At 46.0% G+C, this 21595-nt stretch overlaps 1 protein-coding gene across 9 annotated transcripts in view; it reads left to right on the top strand.

Annotated features, from left to right (window-relative positions):
- The window catches only part of LDLRAD4 (low density lipoprotein receptor class A domain containing 4), a 414465-nt gene that overhangs the window by 197021 nt on the left and 195849 nt on the right, over positions 1-21595 (top strand). For 8 of the 9 annotated variants that reach the window (XM_037727854.1, XM_017498497.2, XM_037727855.1 and 5 more), the window contains one exon: positions 8818-8958. The exons of the other annotated variant lie outside the window; for it this stretch is intronic. In XM_037727854.1, the coding sequence (XP_037583782.1) occupies positions 8818-8958 (141 nt within the window). The remainder of the gene's footprint in view (positions 1-8817; positions 8959-21595) is intronic. 9 annotated transcript variants of the gene reach the window in all.

Below are 21595 nucleotides of genomic sequence, written 5' to 3'. Positions count from 1 at the left end.
CATGGGAATGGCCCTGTGGAGCTGTTGCTGATATAATCAGTTTGTGTCAAAATGTCCAGAATTCAGGAATCCATTTTTAAAGGTATCTGTCATTTGAATGGTCATTGGAATAATTCAGAGCAGGCAACAGAAGTACCAAAGAGCTAATGTGGGATTTTTTTCAAAATCCCTGTCTTAAAATTTTATAGAATCACTGATCATAAGAACTGAAAGGACTTTTAGAACATAAGACTTTTAGATATGAGAATGCAAAAAGGCTTTCAGGCCTTGCGGCCAGAGGATGCGCTTGTCCCGTGAACCCTCCAATGGAAGCCTCCCCTGCGTGCCGACCCAAACCAATGTTCAGGGTTCCTGACCCAGCTCCTGCTCCTGCCGCAAACTGCGAGGCCCCACGGGGAGCACCAAAGTTGTTCAGGGGAAAAATGAAAAGCTGCTGGTTTAGTCCAGGCATCTCATTTTATCATAGGAATCTACAGATGAAGAGTCTTGCCTGAGGATACACAGAATATAGAGTGTAAGAGCTGGAGGGAGGCTGGGGTCCTGGGTCCTGGGTCTCTGGGCTGTGGACTGTCCACTTCTCCTTCGGTGGCTGTGGCCGTGCTCCTTGCCCAGGCAGTGACAGGCTCTTGGTGGGTGGATCCAGGAATGAACGACAGACTGAGTGGAGGGAAAGAGCCTCCTGGGCCAGCCTTCACCACTCCTGAGGATAAATGCTGCTGGGCACACCTGTGGTCCCTACTTTGAGGCCCAGGTTTCTGCTGTCAACACCTGTGTGTCTGCCTCTGTTGATCCTGCCAGGTGGATATGGTCCTCATCACCCACAGACCTCCAGTGCACATGGAAAGCACATCTGTCAGTCGGCGGCGTGGAGCTCCTGTTGGGCTTCATGATTGATTCTGTTTTATCTGCAGAGTAAAATCATGAGAGGGTTATGAAAGGTTAGTCTTGATGAAGATATATTGAAAGCTTGGCACAGTTGAGTTTCCATCACATTCACTAAGTATAAACTCTGCTGCTTAAGAGCCATGAATGGGTCTCAGCAAGGCATACAAGGCTCTTCACAACGGGGTGGCTTGGCCCCCAAAGTCTACCTACCATGTTGGGGACTGCGAGATCCTGGAACAAGCAACTTAGGGCCCCCAAGGGTGCCTTTCTGGGTCTTGATCAGGTTGCTGGTTACGTGGGTATTTTTTAGTCTTCGTAGACTCATTGAGCTGGACTTTCTGCTACACACACACATGCCTACATACACATATGCTATATTCCAATAAAATATTTTTTTAAAAAAATTAGTGTTTCTGTCCTTGAGCTTAAAATCCTTTAATGCCTCTGGTCTTACATGGAGTAAAATCCACGAGTTGTCCAGAGACCAGCAAGCTCCATGGGTCCCCCAGCCCCCTTGCTGACCTCACCTTCTCCACTGCCCTCCAGGATGTGTCCCTGCAGAGCAGCACCCCTGCCATGCCATGCTGCTGTTGGAGGGGCTCAGCACACATTTCTTGAAAGGAAAGGCAATGTGTCTGGAATAGCATTGATCCTCATGAGGAAGGACTCATGTGTTGGGATTTCTGTTTAGATGATGCCATAGGGAATTAGGTACTTGATTAGTGCCTTTAAAATTATGAATTTTAATGGCTTTAGAGCTCTATAGACATTTAGTTTTCACAGAGATTTTTTTTTCTGTTAAAATAGGGGTTTTATTGTCCCTGGTTATAAAATCCACATGAAACTTTAAAGGTATCAAAGTGACCCCAGGATCCCCAGAAAAGGCCACCGTGGACATCGTTTCAAACCCTTCTCCCATGTGTGTTCTATTTATTGATATTTCTGTTCTTCCAAGAGTTTGAAAGAGGGTTCTTATCTACTTTCAGTACTCTTCTACATAAGAAGTTAGGAAGAATACCTCCTCGTGTCTTACAGACAGAAAACCACAAAAACAAATTCATTCATTCATTGGTTATGTGTATACAATTGGTTATAAATATAGACAAGACATACTGTTATGCACTGTTTCAAGCCCTGAAGGACCTTTATGACTTTCAAAATGCTGGGTGGTGTTTTGATGGGAAGTTGGGTGATTCGTTCAAGCTGCTCTAAAGGGTAATTGTAGGTATGCAAGTCCAAAGCCTGAGAGCACTTTGGACTTTTAAGAGCACATTGTATGTTTTACACTTATGGTTCTCATAGAATTTGAGACCCATTAAAATCATCTTTTCAGCACCATAATGGGAGCGATAAGCTATATCATAAAATGGATTGAGTTTTTAAACATTTTTTATTACTCTCTTTGATGGGAGGCTATTCTCTGGTAATCTTATTACTTGGGCAGATTTCCTTTTATCATGTCATATTCATCTTTCTGAAGGACAGCTATGGTTTCAGCAGCACCACTTAAGATAGGACTTTTATTAAATGCTTTGGGGGTAACTTAATTCATTACACAGAATATAAACCTTCAAATTAAATTCCGCTGCATTCCAAGTTTATGACCGGGAACATCGGCCCATCTTTGAGTGAGATCAGAGCATCACCGGTGAGGCCGGTGCCTTTACACCGAGCTCCAGCTGAACATGGAGCTGGCCTGTGACACCAGGTGAAGCATGAGCACTCCTGCCATTTCCTGCCTCGGGTTCCCAGCGGGATTAACATTGTTAACAGGCTGTGCAGTGTCTCGAAGCTTACTCAACATGTGCACCTTGCACTGCAGGTTTTCACAAGTGAGTGAGTACAGGTATCATCCTCACGGCATTCCCATGCCATCAAAAGCCGACATTTAAGAAGTTTTGCCCTGAGGGTCAACTTTTCATTTATGAAAATTCTCAAAGCTTTGTCTTCATAATTAGCTAAAGTACTACTTTCTGGATGCTGTTTTTGGCAACTTTATGGAAACTACTTCATGGAAATGAATATTTCAACCTCCCTGAAGGGTGATCGAGAAAATTACAAGATGGGCAGTCCTTTTCACTTTTTGATAAAATTGGTGTGTCAGTCTCCTCCTTGCTGAACAGCACCCTTTAATAAAAAGCGTGACAGATCCTGTTAAGTTTTAGAAATGAGAGAAGTCTGTTTCTGGGTAATTGGAACGCAGACCTCGAGGGCCCATGAGGTCCCATCACCATTCCTTTGGTTTCCTCTTGGCTGCGGTGGTTTGTTTGCTTGGAATTCAGTTTAGGGATAAGTTCTCTTCGGTCAGTTTTCCTCTCCTCTTTCCTCTGCATTTCCTGACTTATGTTTTGTGTTTTTTCTCATTGTTTTCCATCTTCATTGAATTTTACATACATTTATTTTTTTATTTAAAGAGTTGGGGGTCTGGCTCTGTTGCCCAGGCTGGAGTGCAGTGGCATGATCTAGGCTCACTGCAGCCTCAAACTCCTTGGCTCAAGCCATCCTCTCACCTCAGCCTCTCTGCAACTGAGACTATAGGCACATGCCACTATGCTCTGCTGCTTTTCAATTTTTTGTAGAGATGGGGTCTCACCATGTTGACCAAACTGGTCTTGAACTCCTGGACTCAAGCCATCCTCCATTCTGGGTTGCCCAAAGTGCTGGGATTACAGGCATGAACCACTATGCCCAGACTGAATTTGCCATTTATTATAGGATATCCCATACCTTGCAGGGAAATAGGCAGTGTGTATATAAATCAATAAAAAAATCATTGTCAACTCTGTACTAGGAAATGTAAACTTACATTGGTTATGGTACAGTTATTTATGCTAATCTTAGAACTCATTGATTCTTGGCTTACGCTTCACTGGTGGCTAGATTTGACCTCTTTGCTATTTACAATGTAAGTACAGGGAAAAGGCACCCATACTAAGAGCAGGTTCTAGACTTTAATGTCAGAAATGTTGGAGCCAGAATCACTCTCCATTTTCAGGTTTGTGAATGATAGAAGTGTGAACTAAATGAGTCAGTGTTGCTATATGAATTTTAACAGAAATAACTAATGTAGACTACTTTGCCAATTCACAAAAAAGGCTGATTTTACAGCTGAGATGTAATGCTGTATATAGGTCCTTATTTTGTGACTGAGATCGTATCTGTGAAAAGTAAGGCTTTAAAGGAGTGTTGGAGAAATTGAAAACAACTTTTTGTTGCCTGTTAACTAGTAGAATGTTGACTCTACCAAGCAGATTAAATTTAGTCTCTGTGAGGCTTGATTTGTTCTGCTTAAGACTGAGCATTTATCATTGAATTCTGACTGAGTTTAGGTTTACATTATTCAAATTTGTTTAGCAACTGATTCTTAAAAAATTTTTTTAATATATGTTTTCTGTATATAAGTTTGGAATTCACAGAAAACTTTAAGATATTCAATTTTTCCCCTAGTTTTAGGACTCCTAAAATTCCCTGTTTTTTCAAAGGTGACAAAATATTAGGAAATTCTGTTCCTGTTAATTATTCTTTTCCTTTCTCCTCTTGCGCATGGTCTAGCCCAACTGGCTGATGTTAGTTTGTACATAACTAGAATGACCTTCAGGACAAAAAAGGGTTTGTTTCCTCTCAATCTGATGGAAATCTTGAGTTTTATGTTCCACTACAGGTAATTCATTTTCCAGCTTTGGGTAAGTCAGGGTTTATCCCTGGGCTCCTTCCTCACCTGGGATGTGAGAGGTGGACCTTGTGTCTAGGTCCCTCTCAGCAGTAAGATTTGATGACTCTGGGATAACTCCACAACATTGAAAAACCCATCAGAAGTTTTATGTAGAAATGCAGAGAGGCTAAAGACCCCAAATGTAGAGAGGATTGTATTATTGCCAGAAGTATATACAGCGATTCTAAAGTCTGTTGTTGATTCTGGAAGTTGTTTCTGCTAAGCTTTTTTTTTTTTTAATAATAAATCAAATATGATATTTTGGCAAAGAAAAATGCCACTTTCTTCACTTAAAAGGTCCCAACTTTTTAAAGATGAGGAGGGATATAAATCTTATAAATGGTTATAATACGTCTACTCTTCCTGGAGGAGACCTTGGTTCCCGAGCGGCTCAGTCTGTATTCCAGTCCAATATTGTCCATCTCAGGTCACCATGAATTTGTCACCAAAATGTTTCTAATGTTTAACAATCCTTGATTTCCCTCAACTTCTAGCTTGTCAGAAATACTCAACAAGTTCCACAAAGAATAGACAACATATTATAGGACAACATATTTTAAAAATTCTTCCATTGTCTTTCTCTGACTTGAGTTTAGTTCATGGAGGACACTCTGGTTCTAGTCTGTCAAAATGTAGTTTAGGGGTCAAAACTACATTGGTTCCAAAGTTTCCAAAATGGCCCATTGATAGAACAATACTGCGACTGGGCCCTGTAGCCAGCAATTATCCAAATACCTGCTTATTTTAAGAGCTTGTATTTTAGTTTGTTCTTTGTAAATTAGCAAATGCGAAATAAACATTCCAATAAAACACCATTAACTAAAGAGGAGGCTTGCTGTAAGTTAGCTACCTCTTTTCTCAGTAGACAGTGGTTCTCCATCTGCGCTACCCGTTGGAGTCATGCCGGGGGTGCTGGAAACCCACACTGTCTGACTGCACCTCAAGCCAGCGAGAGCAGGACCTGGCTGGGACCCCGACCCTGGCAGTGCTGAAAGATGTCCGGGTGATCCCAATATGCAGCTAAGGTGAGGGCCTTTCTCCTAGAGTTATCGGTTTGTTTGAAATACCGCAATAACCTCGTTATTAGAGGACCTGAATGCACTGGGCTTTTGGGTGTTAAAGTGTGCTGGAGACAGCCTGGGGGAGGTTGGATGGAGGTGGAAGCCTGCCTCTGTCAATGCCAGTTTTGTTAACTTGGACAGATATTTACTGTGCTCTGCAGTTCCCATTCCAGCCTTAGCATTAATTCTTAGTACTTAATCACATTACAGCAATTTTCTAGTATTTTCTGTATCACATCAAGAAGCCAATAAATTCAAATTCTCAGTCTGGTTATTCTGATTCCAATGGCCATGTAATGGAAAGATCTTATTCTGATATTGGGCTAGTGACTCACTGCTGAGGTTTAGATTTTATAAATTTGCAGTTTTTTATTTTTTAGAGACTGGGTCTTGCTCTGTCACCTGGGCTTGAGTGCTACAGTGGTGTGATCATAGCTCACTTCAGCCTTGAACTTCTGGGCACAAGCGATCCTCTTGCCTTAGCTTCCTGAGTAGCTGGGAGTACAGGAGTGCACCACTACACTTGGCTACTTTTTAAACTTTTTTGTGAAGACAGAGTCTCTCTTTGTTCCCCAGGCTGGTCTAGAACTCCTGGCCTCAAATGACCCTCCTGCCTCAGCTTCCCAAAGTGCTGGGAGTGCAGGTCTGAGTCACTATACCCAGCTGGATTTGAAATTCAATAGATTGATGTTCTTTCAGTTATCTAAGAAGTAAGAGCCAAGCACATTAGTAGCACAAGCCTTGTTAGTACTTCCTGAGTAATGTTGAACCTACTTAAGACAACAGGCCATTTGGGGAACTTTGTTATGCATGGGGCCATGCCCATTACAAGTGCGTCTCTCACATTCCTGAAAGTGGATTTGGAAACTGAGGCAGTGTGGTGAGATAGGGCAAAATGAAATAAAATGGGAAGAATGATACCTGCTCTAATTATTTCACAGGGCTCTTAGGAGGCTCCGATCAGATTATTCGTTTATTCAACAAATGTGTGATTCACCAAGTTCCTGTCATAGGCTGGGCGGCACTCTAGACATGAAGAAGATAAAGAAGGGAAATGTGTGGCCTTGGAAGGAGTGGCAAATTAGTCACTGCTTATATTTTTAAAATAATTCATATCATAAGCTCTTTGAAGAGGGCTAGCTCATTCATTTCTGAGTTTCCATGTCTCAGTACCTAGCATGGAGCATGGAAGCGGCTAATATATTGGTTATATGAACGAATGAATGAGTCACGGAATTCATTTCCTTGCAAGTATGTCATGTCTCCCTCCAACGAGGTAAAATGAGTAAAGCGTGGATATGGTTTCATTTCCTGGCGAGTTTAACGTTCCACGTCAACTTGAATATGGTAGTCTCACCTCAGATCCTTTCAAACCACAGCAATGGTGAATTTTTCAGTTAGAGTTTGATTCAATTCAGGTTAGTATTCCTTTTTTCCCAGTCCCTGTTTTAGCAACACGGGGAGTACCTGTTTTTGGTTAATGTGCTTTTCATGTTTGGTATAAATCCATAGTCCAATATTTCTTTTGGAAACGATGATAAATTTTTCCCTTGACGTTCCTTTTTTCCATTAAGTTAAAAAATGTTACTTCATAAATGTGATTTCAAACAGCTGGGTTTTAATCTTTCCACTTTATGGAAAGAGAGCGTTTGGCTCCAGCAGCACCCCCACCACGTGGCCTGGCCTCTCTCGGCACACAGATTTTCTAACCTGGATGGCGCCGCCAGCAAGGCACTAGTGGGTGTGCATTTGTGCTGTGTTCACATGTTATTCTAAACTAGGTCAGCAGCTCGGCTGGTTTCTTTTTCTATACTCTTTTAGGAGAATGTGAAAAAATGGAGGATTATAATACCCTTTTCATACAGGTTCACAAAAATACTTTGAGGACCCTTAAGTTGTGAAGTTGTGTTTCTTTACAACAGGTAAAGGTTATTCTCTTGCGGGCCACAGTTCATCCCTGTGAGGCAGGCTGGTCTGGGGCAGCCCCACACATGGTTAGCATCGCTGGAAGAGGGCTTGGTGTGCCGATGCCCAGCCTTTTATTTGAATGATGGAAAATTAGAGTTGAAAGCACCTTGGACTTGATCCAGGCCTGTCGCCCTTATTCCAGACAGATAGAACCAAGGCCTCAAAAAAGGAAGAGGCCGTGACAGTCAGCGGCAGTGAGGAACCCTGGACTCCTCCGGAGACTCTGTCTTCCCGCTGTCTACTGAGTGGGCCGTGCTGTGTGAATCCTGCCGGCTTCTGTGGTCTCCTAGGGCCAAGCCCACACTCAGAATGCAGGATGACAGTCACTGTAAGATGTAATGGACCCTTCTGTTCCCAAGCATATATAATTGTGTAACTTCCATTATTCTCCATTGCTTAAAGTGATAGTAATGTGTTAAGTATGCAAATTTATTTTAAAGTCCTACAAAACTGAATTCCATTTTCAAATATTGATTTGTACAGATTTTAGGGAGCCTGTGTTCAGTATGGCCTATAGAGATTTGGGTATGGGATCTGCCCTATTTTTATAATTTACCAACATGGCCCTTTAGCAGAAAACACACGTGATTTTCCCGTTTTACGTTATAAATTCACTGCTACCCATGCCTGGTGTTATACCTGGTTTTTCTTAGGCATGGGACGAATGAACATCAGAGAAGTAAAATATTGTGTCCAGATTCTCACCACAAGACCGTGGCAAGTGGAAAATAAAATGCCTGAGTTTCCTTCTGTAAGCCACCACTCCTGAGTTCTGCTGGCCCCCTGCCATGGCTAGCTGCATGGGCTCCCCCATTCTCAGGGGGTGTGGAGAACTGCCAAGGATGATTTCAAGCCGAATAATAGAGCCCCACAGCTATGACTTTTGCAGAGCAGGTTGTGGAAAGAAAGAGAGCACCTATGCTGCTCAAGTGGGCAGTGCTGCAGGGTGAGGCATGCATGGCAGGCCTCGACGCCCCTGTGGAATGCAGGAGGGCACCATCCTGCGTGTTTCAGACAAGGAAGGTCCTTACCCAGATGGCCCTTCTCTGAGTTTAGTGCCCTGGGCTCTCCAGATAGTCTGAGCTCCCAATCATGGCATGCAAATGGGGGAAAGAAAAACCAACAACAGTCACAGCTCAAGAGCACCAAGCTTGCATTGACTGCTCCATGCTTTATATTGTACTTTTTCAGAGTGCAAATTCACCTGCACCAGCGGTAAATGCTTGTATCTTGGTTCGCTGGTCTGTAACCAACAGAACGACTGTGGGGACAACAGTGATGAAGAGAACTGTCTCCTGGTGACCGAGCACCCGCCTCCGGGCATCTTCAACTGTAAGTCTCTCCTCCCACCGGGGTGGCACTGTCTGATGTGGTTCTGAAACGGTTAGGAGGTGGGTCACTGGGACATGGGAAGGAGGTTGTTTTCTGGTAAAGGAAAGTGATTTGCATTTTCACAAAGGAAATGTTTTCTTCTTTTAGGATAGACGGATGGCATATTTAAAAGTTAGAAATTCGTTCTATTCTCTAAAGTGGTCAGTGGAGCTGTGTTTTGAAATAGGCTTTTGCTGCTTATCTGAGCAATGTCTGGATTCCAGGAAATCATATATTGATTTAGTGTTCTTCATACCAACATTATTACTTCAGAAGTAATTTTAAATAAGCAAAGAAAGATATGTGGAAGGTCCATAATTAATCATGAAGGTCCATAATAATCATGCAACTGAAATATGAAAGTAGAAAAATTTACATGGGATCCTTAAAGGTTCTGACCATGTGTTTTTCTATTAGATACTGGATGGAAACAACATGACTGAGGTTTGACATGTGTGAATCTCCAAGGCTGAGGCTTTGAGCATTTCTTCAATTTGAAGTGGAATCAGAGTTTGAAGTTCGTTGGTTTTTGATCTCATGGTTTTTGTGACAAGGGAGGAGAAAGAAGGCAGCTTTGAATGCTTGCTAAACTTCTCTTAGGAAATGTGGCTTACTGTTTTCCATGTTTCTCTGGGCTAAGTGAAGGGGGTTGAGGGTAAGGATCTTTTTGCAGTTGCAAACCTTGGGAAGAGCGTTGGCTGGGCCAACCTCCTCACACCGCCTTCTCACTGAGATCATTTTATGATGCATTCAGCTTCTCTCCCCAGTTTTACTGACATTATTTTGAGGAGTTATATTTGAGACAGATTTTAAAATTTTTGTTATGGAAATTAGACTACATAAATATCAGTGCTGCAAATGTGAAAATGGGAGAGTATTTTAAAAAACTATTTTCCCTATTCCTACTGTCTTTTTATATGGGGGGCAAGCTACATATGTCCCCAATATAAAAATGACTGTGCTCTAGCAAATTTTAAGCCTGCTGTTTATGCTTGCTAAATTCAAGAGTCTTATAGTACAGGTAGTTTTTCTCAAGTTTTTCTATTGTATTTCCATTTGTGTTGTCTCCTGCTGAGCGCTCTTTGAGTCCCATCTCCATCTTTGTGAAGACAGTTCTTGGCGGTTCAGGTTGGGCACGTGCTTGCCTGGTATTGGGTCCGTGCTTTGTGTGGTAGTCTCTGCACAATCTAGCTTGCCTCTCACTCGGAGTCATCTGGCCCACAGGCCCCGGCTCCCCCAAGGCCCAGGACAGCTCCGGCTCCCTGGAGGCCTGGGATGGCCCAGAGGCACTCGCTCTGGGTATCCTAGTTGGTACACAGAACCGGGCTGGGTGCGGGAAGAGGGAGGAGGGCTGCAGGTCAGGACGGGGGACTGGGAGTTGGGTGAGCACCTCCCTGGGGATGAGCAGGCAGCATGCCAGAGGGCCGGGAGCCCTGAGGAACCCCGCTTGTCTGTAGCAATGTCATTTTCATCTCCTGGGCCTCAGTGCCCTCATCTGCACAGTGGGGACGTAAGAATGGGTATCGGAGCATCACACAGGAGAATCCACAGACAGCACTTAGAGCAGTGATTTTGAGGCAGTAAGCGCTCAGATTGCCTCAGCTGAGGCTGGGGATCTTAGAAGGAGGTGAATAAAGGCAACTCTTACTCTGTTTCCTCTGGACTTGACTAACAGCAGACACACCATGGTAAGCTGTGCGGCGAATATCAGGACCATGTGTACTGCCTTGACTGGATTTAGAGTTCTGGAGACCTGGCCTTTGCCCTGGGGCGCTCCACAGGTTTCCTCTGTGTCTGCAGCTCCTCCTTCTTCCCTCGGGCCCTTTTGCTGAGGGATTCCTTGTTTTCAACCTTCCTTCCTACCCTTCCCTCCTCCCTCGCTCCCTTTCTTGTCAGTATTCTTTCCTGGTTTTAAGGCCTGTCTCCAGATAGCTTTTCCACTCATTTTTGAAAATGCAAGCACTTTAATTCTGCCTAGAAGCCAAGGCAGCAGTTACATCCATCATTGGTTCAACTTCGCCGTAACAGAGGAGTCTTACGATCCTGTTGGCAAACTCTTGGCCCCCTACTGTTCAGATATAACTAGAACGTTTGTCTTTATAGCTAAAATGGGATATTATTTACAATGTACTCTCCTCTAAGAAGACTGGGGAGCCAGCCAGGAAACAGAATGACAAAGGGCAGGACCTTGGCTGTAGCTTCAGATTGATCTGGGTTCAAGGTTTGGCTTAGGGAAGTGACTGAACTCCTTTCAGCTTAGTTTCTGTCCCTGTGGAATGGACACACTTCCTGCCACGTGAGCATCTAAAGAAAAGAACGTCCATGGGAAGCACAGGCTATGTGATCGCATTGCAGTCGCCATCTCCATGTGGCCCTTCCTGGGGCGTGCACTGCTGTGACTTTGTATCGTCCATCTGTAATGTCAGAACCGTTCCGTACATAGAGCAGGAATTCACAGGTGTCCACGAGTATGCTTGCTCAGCAACCCTGCTTGCTTCTCCCTATTCTGTCTCTGAAGAAGGCTGTGACCTAGCCTGTGGCTGCCCTCACTTCCCCCTTCTGCAGACTCCCTGGTGGTCACCGGGGGACACTCACAGCATGGGTTACCACTGGACTGTTCTTGTGGCTGGGAGCCCTAGGGCAGGTGGCGGCTTCTCTATCCTCTGCTGCAGCTCACCTCTGCCAGGGGTGTGGCTTCCCAGGGGAGGAGGCCAGAGAGTGGTCTCATATTGAGTGGATATATATTTTCTTCCCTGTATTCTGTTGGGCAGTGAACAGGGATATTTCACTTCCTGTTAATAGCTGTAAAGAGCCTTAGAGCCTCTCCAGTTGTCAGTGGGTGTTAGTGGACCACACTTTTTATTGGATCCTTCATCAGCACGTTTCCTACATCGAATGGACAGCCAGGCTTTCACAGCATGCTGCTCTGATGGTACGGTCCCCTTCCTCTCCACGTGGATGGAATCAGAGTATCCCACAAACCCTTGTCTATGAAGTGACACACTCCAGAAAGGTGGTGCCTCATTTTTCTTCCTGCTTAGGAGCAGGTTTGGCTTTTTTGATCTACGTTACTTCATTCCCACCCGGAGGATACACTCGGTGTTCTGGGATCTGAGGGCACTGAGGTGGAAGTGAAGTGGAACCTTCTGGATTTCCAGAGGAGCTAGAATCAACTGAGTTTCCTGTCTACGCTGTTAGCTTTGAGTGTGCTCCGTGGCTGAGATGTCTTGGCCATATCTCCTATTTGATAGTTGCTAAATTTCAGCATGAAGTAACGTTAACAAGAAAATATTACTGTTATTTGTAAAGCTAGCAATGCTAATAATCACAGAAGGTCTGAAAGTTGCTGTAAGTAGCTTTTCTCTTCAAACAAAAATGTGTTCGGAGCCCAGGCTGAGGCACAGTGGGTTTCATCTGCCTCTCATCCCTACTCACCATGGTCAGGTTATCCTTGAACCAAGGCTGCTTTATTCTGCTGAGAGACCAAAGGGTTTTGCATGGACATGGAAAGCTGGGCTGGCATGGATTACCTCCTGGGGAAAGAGTTTTCCTGGCTGTATTTTTCTGTGGAAGAGGAAATGTGCTGTCAGCCTAGGTTGCCAGGCTTTTGTCACATCTTTTCTCTGGCTCCTCTATCAAAATATTGTACCCCTGAGCACTAAACATACACATTACACAAATAAATGATTTATTATTTACACAAATAAAATAATTATACAAAGTATTCCTTATATAAACAAAATTATTTATGAAGTACGTTCTCTGGTCATTGTTCTAGGCCTTGTGGAAGTGAGGAATGAAGGAAAATACAGACCCTGCTATCAACGTGCTGAGAGTTGCAAGGTGAATTTACACCTGCACAGTCAAAGATAACTAAAAATGGGCCCAGGGAGTGAGGGCTGAGCGGGGCCAGGCAGTGGGGGGATAGAGAGATTCATCCTGCTAGGGTGAGTGGTCACAGTGGCTTCCTGGAAGAGGTGTGCTGGATGGCAGGAGGAGAGGACAGAGTGTCAAGGCCCAGAAGAGCGTGAGCATAGGTTGGCAGTGAGGGTGGTACTGTCCTGGGACAGAAGGCCACGGCTGGGGCCCGCGTGAAGCACAGCTGAGAAAGTGGGTCGGGCCCAGAGAGAGAGAAGCCGGTGTATAAGGCTCCACCTCCTGCCCTGCTTCCAGGACTGGCCACCTGCTGGCCGGTCGGCTTCAGGGGGCCTGAGGCTGGCATCCTGCTTGGTGGACCTGCCACCTCGCCATTCCTGCCCAGCCGAGCGTGTCCTGAGGTGCTGCATTTCCAAAGCCCCTTGGCCACATCTTGGTGGATGACATCAGCATTCCTTCAGCTGTCCTGAAGCAATAATTGAGTGGCCCATGCAGCCTGGCAGTGCCATGTCCTCTGAAAGCCTTGGTAAGCACAGACCCCCCAAAGCCAGTGCTGCTAAGAGATTCTCACCACTGGACCTTAAGAGTAAGGTCAGTGTTAACCAGAAGCCAAAACTTCCCCTTTCAGCTTCAGTGGAATTTCCAGTTAACGGAGAGGATCTGATTCGGGGAAAGCAGGGAGAGAAGCAGCTCCCCCTGCTACTGGAGGGTCGGGTGAAGCTGCTTCTCTCTCTATGGGGACCTCATAAAACTGACCCCAAATTACATGAACTGGAGCTGACAATGTGTACCCAGTTAAGCCAGGATTGTGACTTCAGGACTTTTTCAGGAGGAAACGTTTTCCTCCCGTTGCCATTTAAGGTAATAACAACCAAATAAAATACAATCCAACTTACTAAAATCTGAGCTGATTATCTTACTTCTGAAACCAGTTCTTCTCACCTTCTTCATTTTTCCCCAAAGGGACTGGCACCCTACTTGTCACCTCTAGGCACCAAGCTAGGACTGCCCTCCTTTCCACATTAAGCCGGCAACTTCCCACCTCCCAAGCATTTTGTTTATTGAGGACTTAGGGACCGGGCTCATAACCACATGGGAAACCTGTGCATAGCCAGGGATCACAAATGCCAGACACTTCTATTTTTTTTTCCTATAATTATTCCAGTAAACCTTAACCATAATTCTCTATATTAGAGAATATTCACCAAATGTCCTTTTAGAATTCATATTTCTTCAGTTGTCTTATAATTGTGCATTCTGGCTTGTTCTGTTTATCGTTTGTTTGCACCAGGATCCAAAGAAGCCATCATGGATCGCCGGCTCCTAAAGGATCTCTGACTCTGTGGGCTCTCCCTCCATATCTGTTTCCCTCCCTCCTCCTCCTCCTCTCCCTTCTCCTTCCTTTTGTGACTTTGGGTGGAGGGGTCTGGCTTGTTTGTTCTACAGTTTCCGTCCTCTGGGTTTTGCTGGCTGCTTTCCTGTGGAGTCACTGAACGTTCTTCCCTGTCCCACACCATTCCTACCATGCGGTAGGTAGCACAGAGGTCTGGGGAGACTCAGGTGTGAATGCCGTGTGTGTGAAACTACTGCCTCAGTGCAGCGCCTCCATCAGGAATGCATCGTATCTACTGGTCTCTTGTGTGACACCGTCAGGAATTCAGGGTTGCAAAACAGTCACAACCGAATTCTATCCCTTTTTTCTCAAGTAATTAGTAGAGATATTTCTATAAAGAGAAATTCCCCATCATTACCCCAAAATGTATATCATATAAGATCCATTAAGGTTGAGGGTTCCCTGTCACCGTGCACAGGTGACCACTGAGATTTCCTCTGTGTGTTATTATGAACTGATGAAACGTGTGAGGCATACACTCAACATTTTAGGAACCTCTCTGCCACACTTGGATAGCCAACTCCCAGGTATCATCTGGGATTTGGGGATTGTCAATGACTCCAAACAGCTTAAACTCCAGGTGTGCAGGGGCTAAACCCTCTCCCCTTCTCTTCCCTATGATATTTCTCAACATTTTCTTTTCTCTAGCTTTCATTATTGCAAGAATGCAGTATACCATATATATGACGTACAAAGTATGTGTTAATCGACTGCTTATGTTATAGATAAGGCTTTCAGTCAACAGTAGGCTATTAGTAGTTAAGTTTTGGGGGAGTTGAATATTATTCAGGAATTTCTCACTGCATGGAGATCAGAGCCCCACCCCCCAAATTGTTCAAAGGTCAGCTGAGCATAGTGGACACTGATAGTGTTGACTGGAGACCATTGATCCTTTCTCTGCTGCCTTCCATCACCTATGACCATGGCTGCCAGGTGAACAGTGCCCACGAGGTCTCTGTGGTAGCCTTGATGCCTGCTACAGTGCCTGGTGCATGTAGCATATGGGGCATGGCCCTATAAATATTTGCTGAGTGTAGGAATGAATATTATTATTTTAGAAAACTCAAGTCTGACCAGATGATGAAAAAGGCTTTTGCTTGCATGGTCTAGCACCCTGCGAGTGAAACCGAGGGTTGAAAATACCCACGAGATCCTGGCAGCCTGCATGAGAAGACAAAGGAAGAGACTACATAAAGCCCGTGGCCATAAATTGCCTGTCCTTCCCATGAGTGTGTAGACTGCTGTAAACACCCAAACCAACCAAAGGAGCTAGTCTGGTGGAAGCATTTATTCTGGGACCAACAGTGTGATAGGCTTTTACTGTGCCTGTGACTGGTCAAGGCTTCCCAGTACTGTAGCCCTAGAGGGACAGACCTTTGGCCTCTGAATATCCATCTGCTATGTAGGAAGAACCAGTTGTGCCAAGCACAGAGGAAATGTGGAATGCTTCTGGCCGGCCCTAAAGACGTGTAAGCGTGTGAGTGGGCGTGAGTCTGTGTGTGCATACATTAGATGTGTGAGTATGCCAGAGTGTCTGGGACTGTGTGTGGTGTGTGTGCACAAGTATGTGTGTGGATGTGTGAGAATGTGAAGTAGTGCTTGTGTACACAAGTGTGTGGGTGTTGGAGTGTGTGAGTTTGGCATGTGCATGCGTAAGTGTGACTTGTGTGGTGTGTGCATATATGTGTGCGTGAGTGTGCCGTGGGTGGAGTGTGTATGCAGGTGTGTGAACGTGTGTGTTTGAGCATGTGTGTGAGGGTGAGTCTTGTGGTGTATTTGTGCATGAGTGTGTGCATGCCTGTGTGAGGGTGAGTGGTGCATTTGTGCATGAGTGTGTGCATATATGTGTGCAGGTGAGGGTGTGTGTGGTGCATGTGTGCGTGAGAGTGTGTGGTTGTATGCACGTGTGGGTGGTATGTGTGAGGGTCTCTGGTGCATGTATTCCTGAGTGTGTGCATGCATGTGTGTGAGGGTGAATCTGGTGCATTTGTACATATATGTGTAGAGGTGAGGGTGTGGTGCATTGTGCATGAGAGTGTGTGCATGTCTATGTGTGCGGGTGCATGCATGTGTGGGTGTGTGTGTGAGGTTGAGTCTCTAGTGCATATGTGCATAAGTGTGTGTGTCTGTGTGAGGGTGAGGCTGTGTGGTGCATGTGTGCATGACTGTTTCACCTGGAGTCACCACTCACTGCCTGTAGCTTTAGGCAAGTTGTTCAACCTCTGTGTACCTCAATTTTCTCATTTATGAAAGGAGCATAATATTGGTATCTCTTTAAAGGGTTGTTCTGAGGATTTACTGAAATAGTACAGGAAAGGCAATTAGAATAGTACCTGGCCTACAGTACAGGCTCAATAAGCATTATCTATTGGAGAGTCCACTGCTTCCCGGGGATGGGAATTAGGTAGGAAGGGAGCTGCGGTTTGCTGAGTGCCTGCTGTTTACAGGCATCATCTCATTTATCTCTCAAAAGCATCTTAGAAAGGACATAAGAATGCAGCACTCAGAGCGGTCAGGTGATTTCAGAGTCACACAGCCAGGGCGTGGCGCTGCTGGGGTGTTGAACTCAGGCTGTGGTTTTGTCTTTGGAGGTGCTGTTTTCCCCTCCCATGGTGTTTTTCCAGTAAGATAGGGATTTACTCATCAGTTCTTAAAAGGCTTGTAGGGCTTGGGTGGTGGGATCAAACCAACCGTCTTCTATTCAGGAGGGCCACAGAGGATGAATGTTTTCAATTGATACGTAGATGACGATTCTCGGTTTCAGGATGGATTTTCAGATTACAAAAAATTAACCTAAAAGCCCCTGTGTGTCAGGGATCATTGATTCTGTTGATTCCTTGGTGTTTCCTCTGCAAATTGATAAGCTATCCCTTCTTCGGTTGTGTCCTGTCCAGGTAGTAATCATATGACCAGAAGCCAGCTGTCCTCTCTGACCCACTATTCTGTCAGGAGGATGGGGATGATGACGGCTGCCCTGGGGAGACGAGAGGCAGCGTGGCTTCAGCATGGGGGCTGCTCTGTTTCAGCCATCACCCTCCCTGCTTCACCTGTGGGCGCCAAGAGCCCACCTCAGCCAGACATGGGCTTTTAGCCTCTGATCCCCAGTTTCCCTCTGACTTTTGCCTGAGTGCCTCGGCCCTTCAGCATCTCCAGCTGTGCCAGGAGGAGCGGGGCCTGCCTTCGGGGCCCTCTGGTACTCAGCAGATTGGACTTTCCATGTTGACGTTCCTGACTGCAGGGAGGATGGTACAGGGGTCTTCCAGGTTGTGGTGTTACCGTGGAGTGAGGCAGGGGTGAAGGGCTCTGGGTTTCCACAGACTTAATTCTGGCTGGCCTCTGTCAAGGCCGGTGGTAGAGGGCATGTTCAATGAAAAGGGCTGTTATGCAGAACAGCCTGTTTGCTTTGGACAGGGCTCCCCGCCCCCTTCTTCTTTACTTAAAAAAAAAGAATCTATGGCTAAGCAATTACTGACTGTGACAGTGACCCAAGGTGGTATTTAAAACAAGTTGTGGAGGGCAATATGCCTCTTTCTGGGCTTGCCACAGGATCAGGTTGCAGGCTGTCACTGGCAAGGCACTTCTGCCCGAATGGTTCTGCGGGATGAGCCCCAGGGAGGTGCTGGCAGCCTCATACCCTCCCCTCCCAGCTCCACCCCTTGTGTTGGCTGCCTTTGTTTCTCCAAGATGGTTTTCTGATCAATTAAAATCGTGTAGGGTCTTAAACGGTAATTCTGCCTTTTCAAATAAACAAAGGCGGAGAACAAATGGGAGGGTAAATTTTAATAAACCTTAGGCATCATTTCCTCCTGCTGTGACACTAAATTTACTCGGATAAAAACAACCTCTTAGATTTACATTTTGATTCTGTTACTGCTTTCATTTGTGTGGGGCTGTCCCACTTCAGATGAAATTTATCCACTTCTTTAAATATTTAGTAGTCTAGCGTGGATGTTAATGAAAGTCTGGCGGTGCTATTTTGAGAATTGCAACAATGATAGTAATTTTCAGTGTCAGATTCCTGCTTCGCAAAGAGAAAGAGGGATGGGAGAAGGGGGAGGGAAAAATGGTTTCAGTTCTAATAGAGTTTGCCATCCGCTGGGCCGTGCCAGACAGATGGGTCATGAATACTGTCTAGACGCTCTCTGCCTGAGCGAAGCCCTGGTCTCTAAGGACACGCAATGAGACGCCGGCTTAAGTAACTGGGGAAAGTCAGGGCAAGCTCTCCTGTAATCAGATAGAAATCAATGTGATCCTGCTTCTTGGGGGAGGCCGAGGGGCGGCCAGGAGGGTGTTGGGAGAGGGGGTGCTAAGAGAAAAGGCCCTCTGTTACTGATCAATTTTAGTGCTAACTTGACAATTATTAGGCATTAGGGAGAGTGTGAAAGGACAGTTGTAGGATGGTAACACTATTGATTTAGGCGGTACTGCCCAGAATGCAGAATGATATATTTCAGACCCGGGCTTCAAAGGCCAGAGTGGGGCTGGGGTGAAAAGGAGGATGTCGTCTTGTGTGGTTAAGACAGGAACGCAGCCCGTGGAGTGACCTGTGTTAATTGTGTATATTAACACACTCAGCATTGCTCTTGTTGAAACCGTTGGTCTTGACTGTTCATTTAGCCTCTTAATTTGCAAGGGTTTTAGAGGCTCACTGGCTTGCTTACTGTATTTATGAATCTCTGCGAAATTCTCTAAGCTGAGTCTCATTCGGGCAGCTCCACGACTGGCAGAGCGGTAGGAAAGTTGGTAAAAAATTCACCAGCACCAGCCTGGCTGCACTCGGATGCCTGCGTAGTCGCGATGCTTGTCTTCCTAATTATTTTCTGAGTGGCAGGGATGGAGTTTATGTGACGTCAGAAGTGAGTTTCTGCTCACGAAGACTCTCAGTGTAAGTGTGGCGGGAGTCAGGGGAAGGAGATGTTGCGGTAAAGAAGACTGGGGGGCGGAGGTTGGGGGTCCACCGACAAGGTGGGGTGCAATGCAGCATCTTGCCCTTTGGCTGGGAGTTGCTTTGTCGCTTAGCTTGATGGCCTCCTAGTCACGTCTTTGTCTTGAAATAAATTATCCAAAAGGGCACTACAGTGAAACCTGGAAGGGGCCATCTTGGAGTAATTGCAGAAATAGAGCTGAAGTCTAAAGCTGCCATGAGATGTGTCATGGACCGCAGAGGTGAGTGACCCTCTGAGGGCTGGACTTCTGAATTCACCCTCTGGGCTGGTGCTTCTTTCAGTCATGTCAGCTTTAACATGGGAAAAACCAACAGCCTCAACTTTGCGGTAATCATTTTTTCACTCCTTCACCCATTTTTATTCTGTCCCAAGGGCTAATAGCAGAAGGAAAAGAAGGTATTTTTTGCTTCTTCCTTCCTAGAAAGAAAAGAGAGATCAAAGATAAAAAATATTTTCAAAGTAGACAGTTGCTGGAGAGAGAAGAAAGAAATCTTGTTTCAGGAGTTTTCGGTTATGAGCAGCAAGGGAGTCTGTCCTTGTTCCAGACGGCTCCTAGAAAAATTGCCGTGGTCCTCTGGAAGGTTCAGTTGTCCTTAGAGGGGTACCTTCTTGCCCTAAACCCTTTGCCTGCTGTTCACACCAGGACCCTCCACTTAGGGCAGAAGCTGTTTATTCCCTGGGATGGCCTATAGGGAAGGGACATGTGGCAGGGGGCTGGGCTGTGGGCATCTGCACTTCTGCTGCCGGCCATGGGGCCTGGAAGGGGAGCCTCATGCTAGGTGAGAATTCACCACCTCTTCGTTCTGTTCACTTAAAATCTCTGGACCATAAAGTACATCTCCCCATTTCAGAGACTCTGACAGCTCAGTGGAGTGACCCCAGGCTCATGTGTGCTTGGGAGAGGAGAATCTTGGATTGCCCGCCCTCCTTGAGAAAGGCCCCTGCCTTTCTGCAGTCATGCACCTGTTCTGGAGAGGGCCCCTGAGCCAGGGTGTCTGCTGGGGATGGCTCTGCCATGGCGCTGTTTCCTTCATCTTTATCTCTTCGTTGTTAGGGGTGATGGACATCTGTTACTTGCTTTATTCTAAAAACTCAGAGAAAAGGGAATTTGAGGTACAACTATGGCCTTTCATCCTTAGATCTTGGGGGAAGATCGGGGGGGTTCCAGGTAAGGTATACTGCTGCAGGTTCTTGCTTGCCGGCTGTTCTCTCTGTCTGGGTTTGGGTGGGTGGTGGGTTCAGGCCCAGCCGATCTCTCTGTCACGGGGCCAGGGTGGTAGCTGAGCCAATGAAGGAAAATGATGGACCTTCCATCATGGAATGTATGTCTGTGTCTTGACTTGACATGACTTTTCCTGGAAGGACAGCCAAAGGAACACACTACCAACAGGGTTCCCTCTTCCATTCACGTAGCCTTTGGAGATAGAAGTGTTGTCTCTTCCTTGGTGAAAGGGGTTGGCAGGAACCCAAAATTTTAAATACCAATCTGACCTTAAAAGGCTGGAAGAGACCCCACTCTTCCAGGCCTACCTGTGCCTCCCTCTAAAGCCCTATGAGGCCTCGGGAGCCAGTGGCCACTGCCTCCTCTCACTCTTTTGGTTCAGTGTCTCCTCTCATGTTAGGAGACATTAACCAGAAATGACAGGACCTGGTGGCCAGTGCAGTTAGCTTCTCCCCCAAAAAAACACAAGCTCCCAAGACTGATTAGTTTTCAGAAGCTCTTGAAGGAGAAATAGTTGTTGAAAGATAATGTCTGGACAGGGGGCTGGAGGGTATGATGGAGAAAACATGTTTGGGGTAGTCACTTGTGGAAAATTATACCCTGAGTAGTTCAAAACATCCTATCTTTGGGATACTTCATGGAAGGTATTTTTTTCTGAGTATTGTATGTACGAGAGGCACGGGCTGGGCTCTGTGGGCAGGTGCAGGGCTGCAGGGGCTGGGTGACATGGGAGGGCGCAGTATGTGTAAGATGGAAACTTTGCCTCCAGCTTTGTTCTGTCCAGTGCTAAGTGGTGTCCTTGAGAAGGCCCATAAAAGCGTGGCCCATACGCAGTGCCCCTGTGTGGGACAGAGGGAACATCTTCCGGAGCCTGGATGCTTAGGGAGGACACCATCACTGGCCAGCGGGGTCTGGAGAACTCCTGCTCCTCCGGGCGGCCTGACGGGAAGGGTGCGGAGTTTGGTGAGGAGATGGCTCGGCAGGGATGCCACATAAGCTGGTCATGAAAGCTTGCAGGGAGGTGAGGGCTGACTTTGACGAGCAGCATCACTAGGAGGGTAGGTGGGGTCATATTCTAGAAAGCCAGGGAGGTCAGGCCAGTTCGCTTTCATTCTCTTTCCTGAAGGAAGTCATTGAAGGCTTTCTTAGCAAGAGGGGCTA

Source organism: Cebus imitator, unplaced genomic scaffold, assembly GCF_001604975.1.
Source record: "Cebus imitator isolate Cc_AM_T3 unplaced genomic scaffold, Cebus_imitator-1.0 Scaffold242, whole genome shotgun sequence".
NCBI lineage: Eukaryota > Metazoa > Chordata > Mammalia > Primates > Cebidae > Cebus > Cebus imitator.
This window is presented reverse-complemented; position numbering and strand designations above follow the sequence as displayed.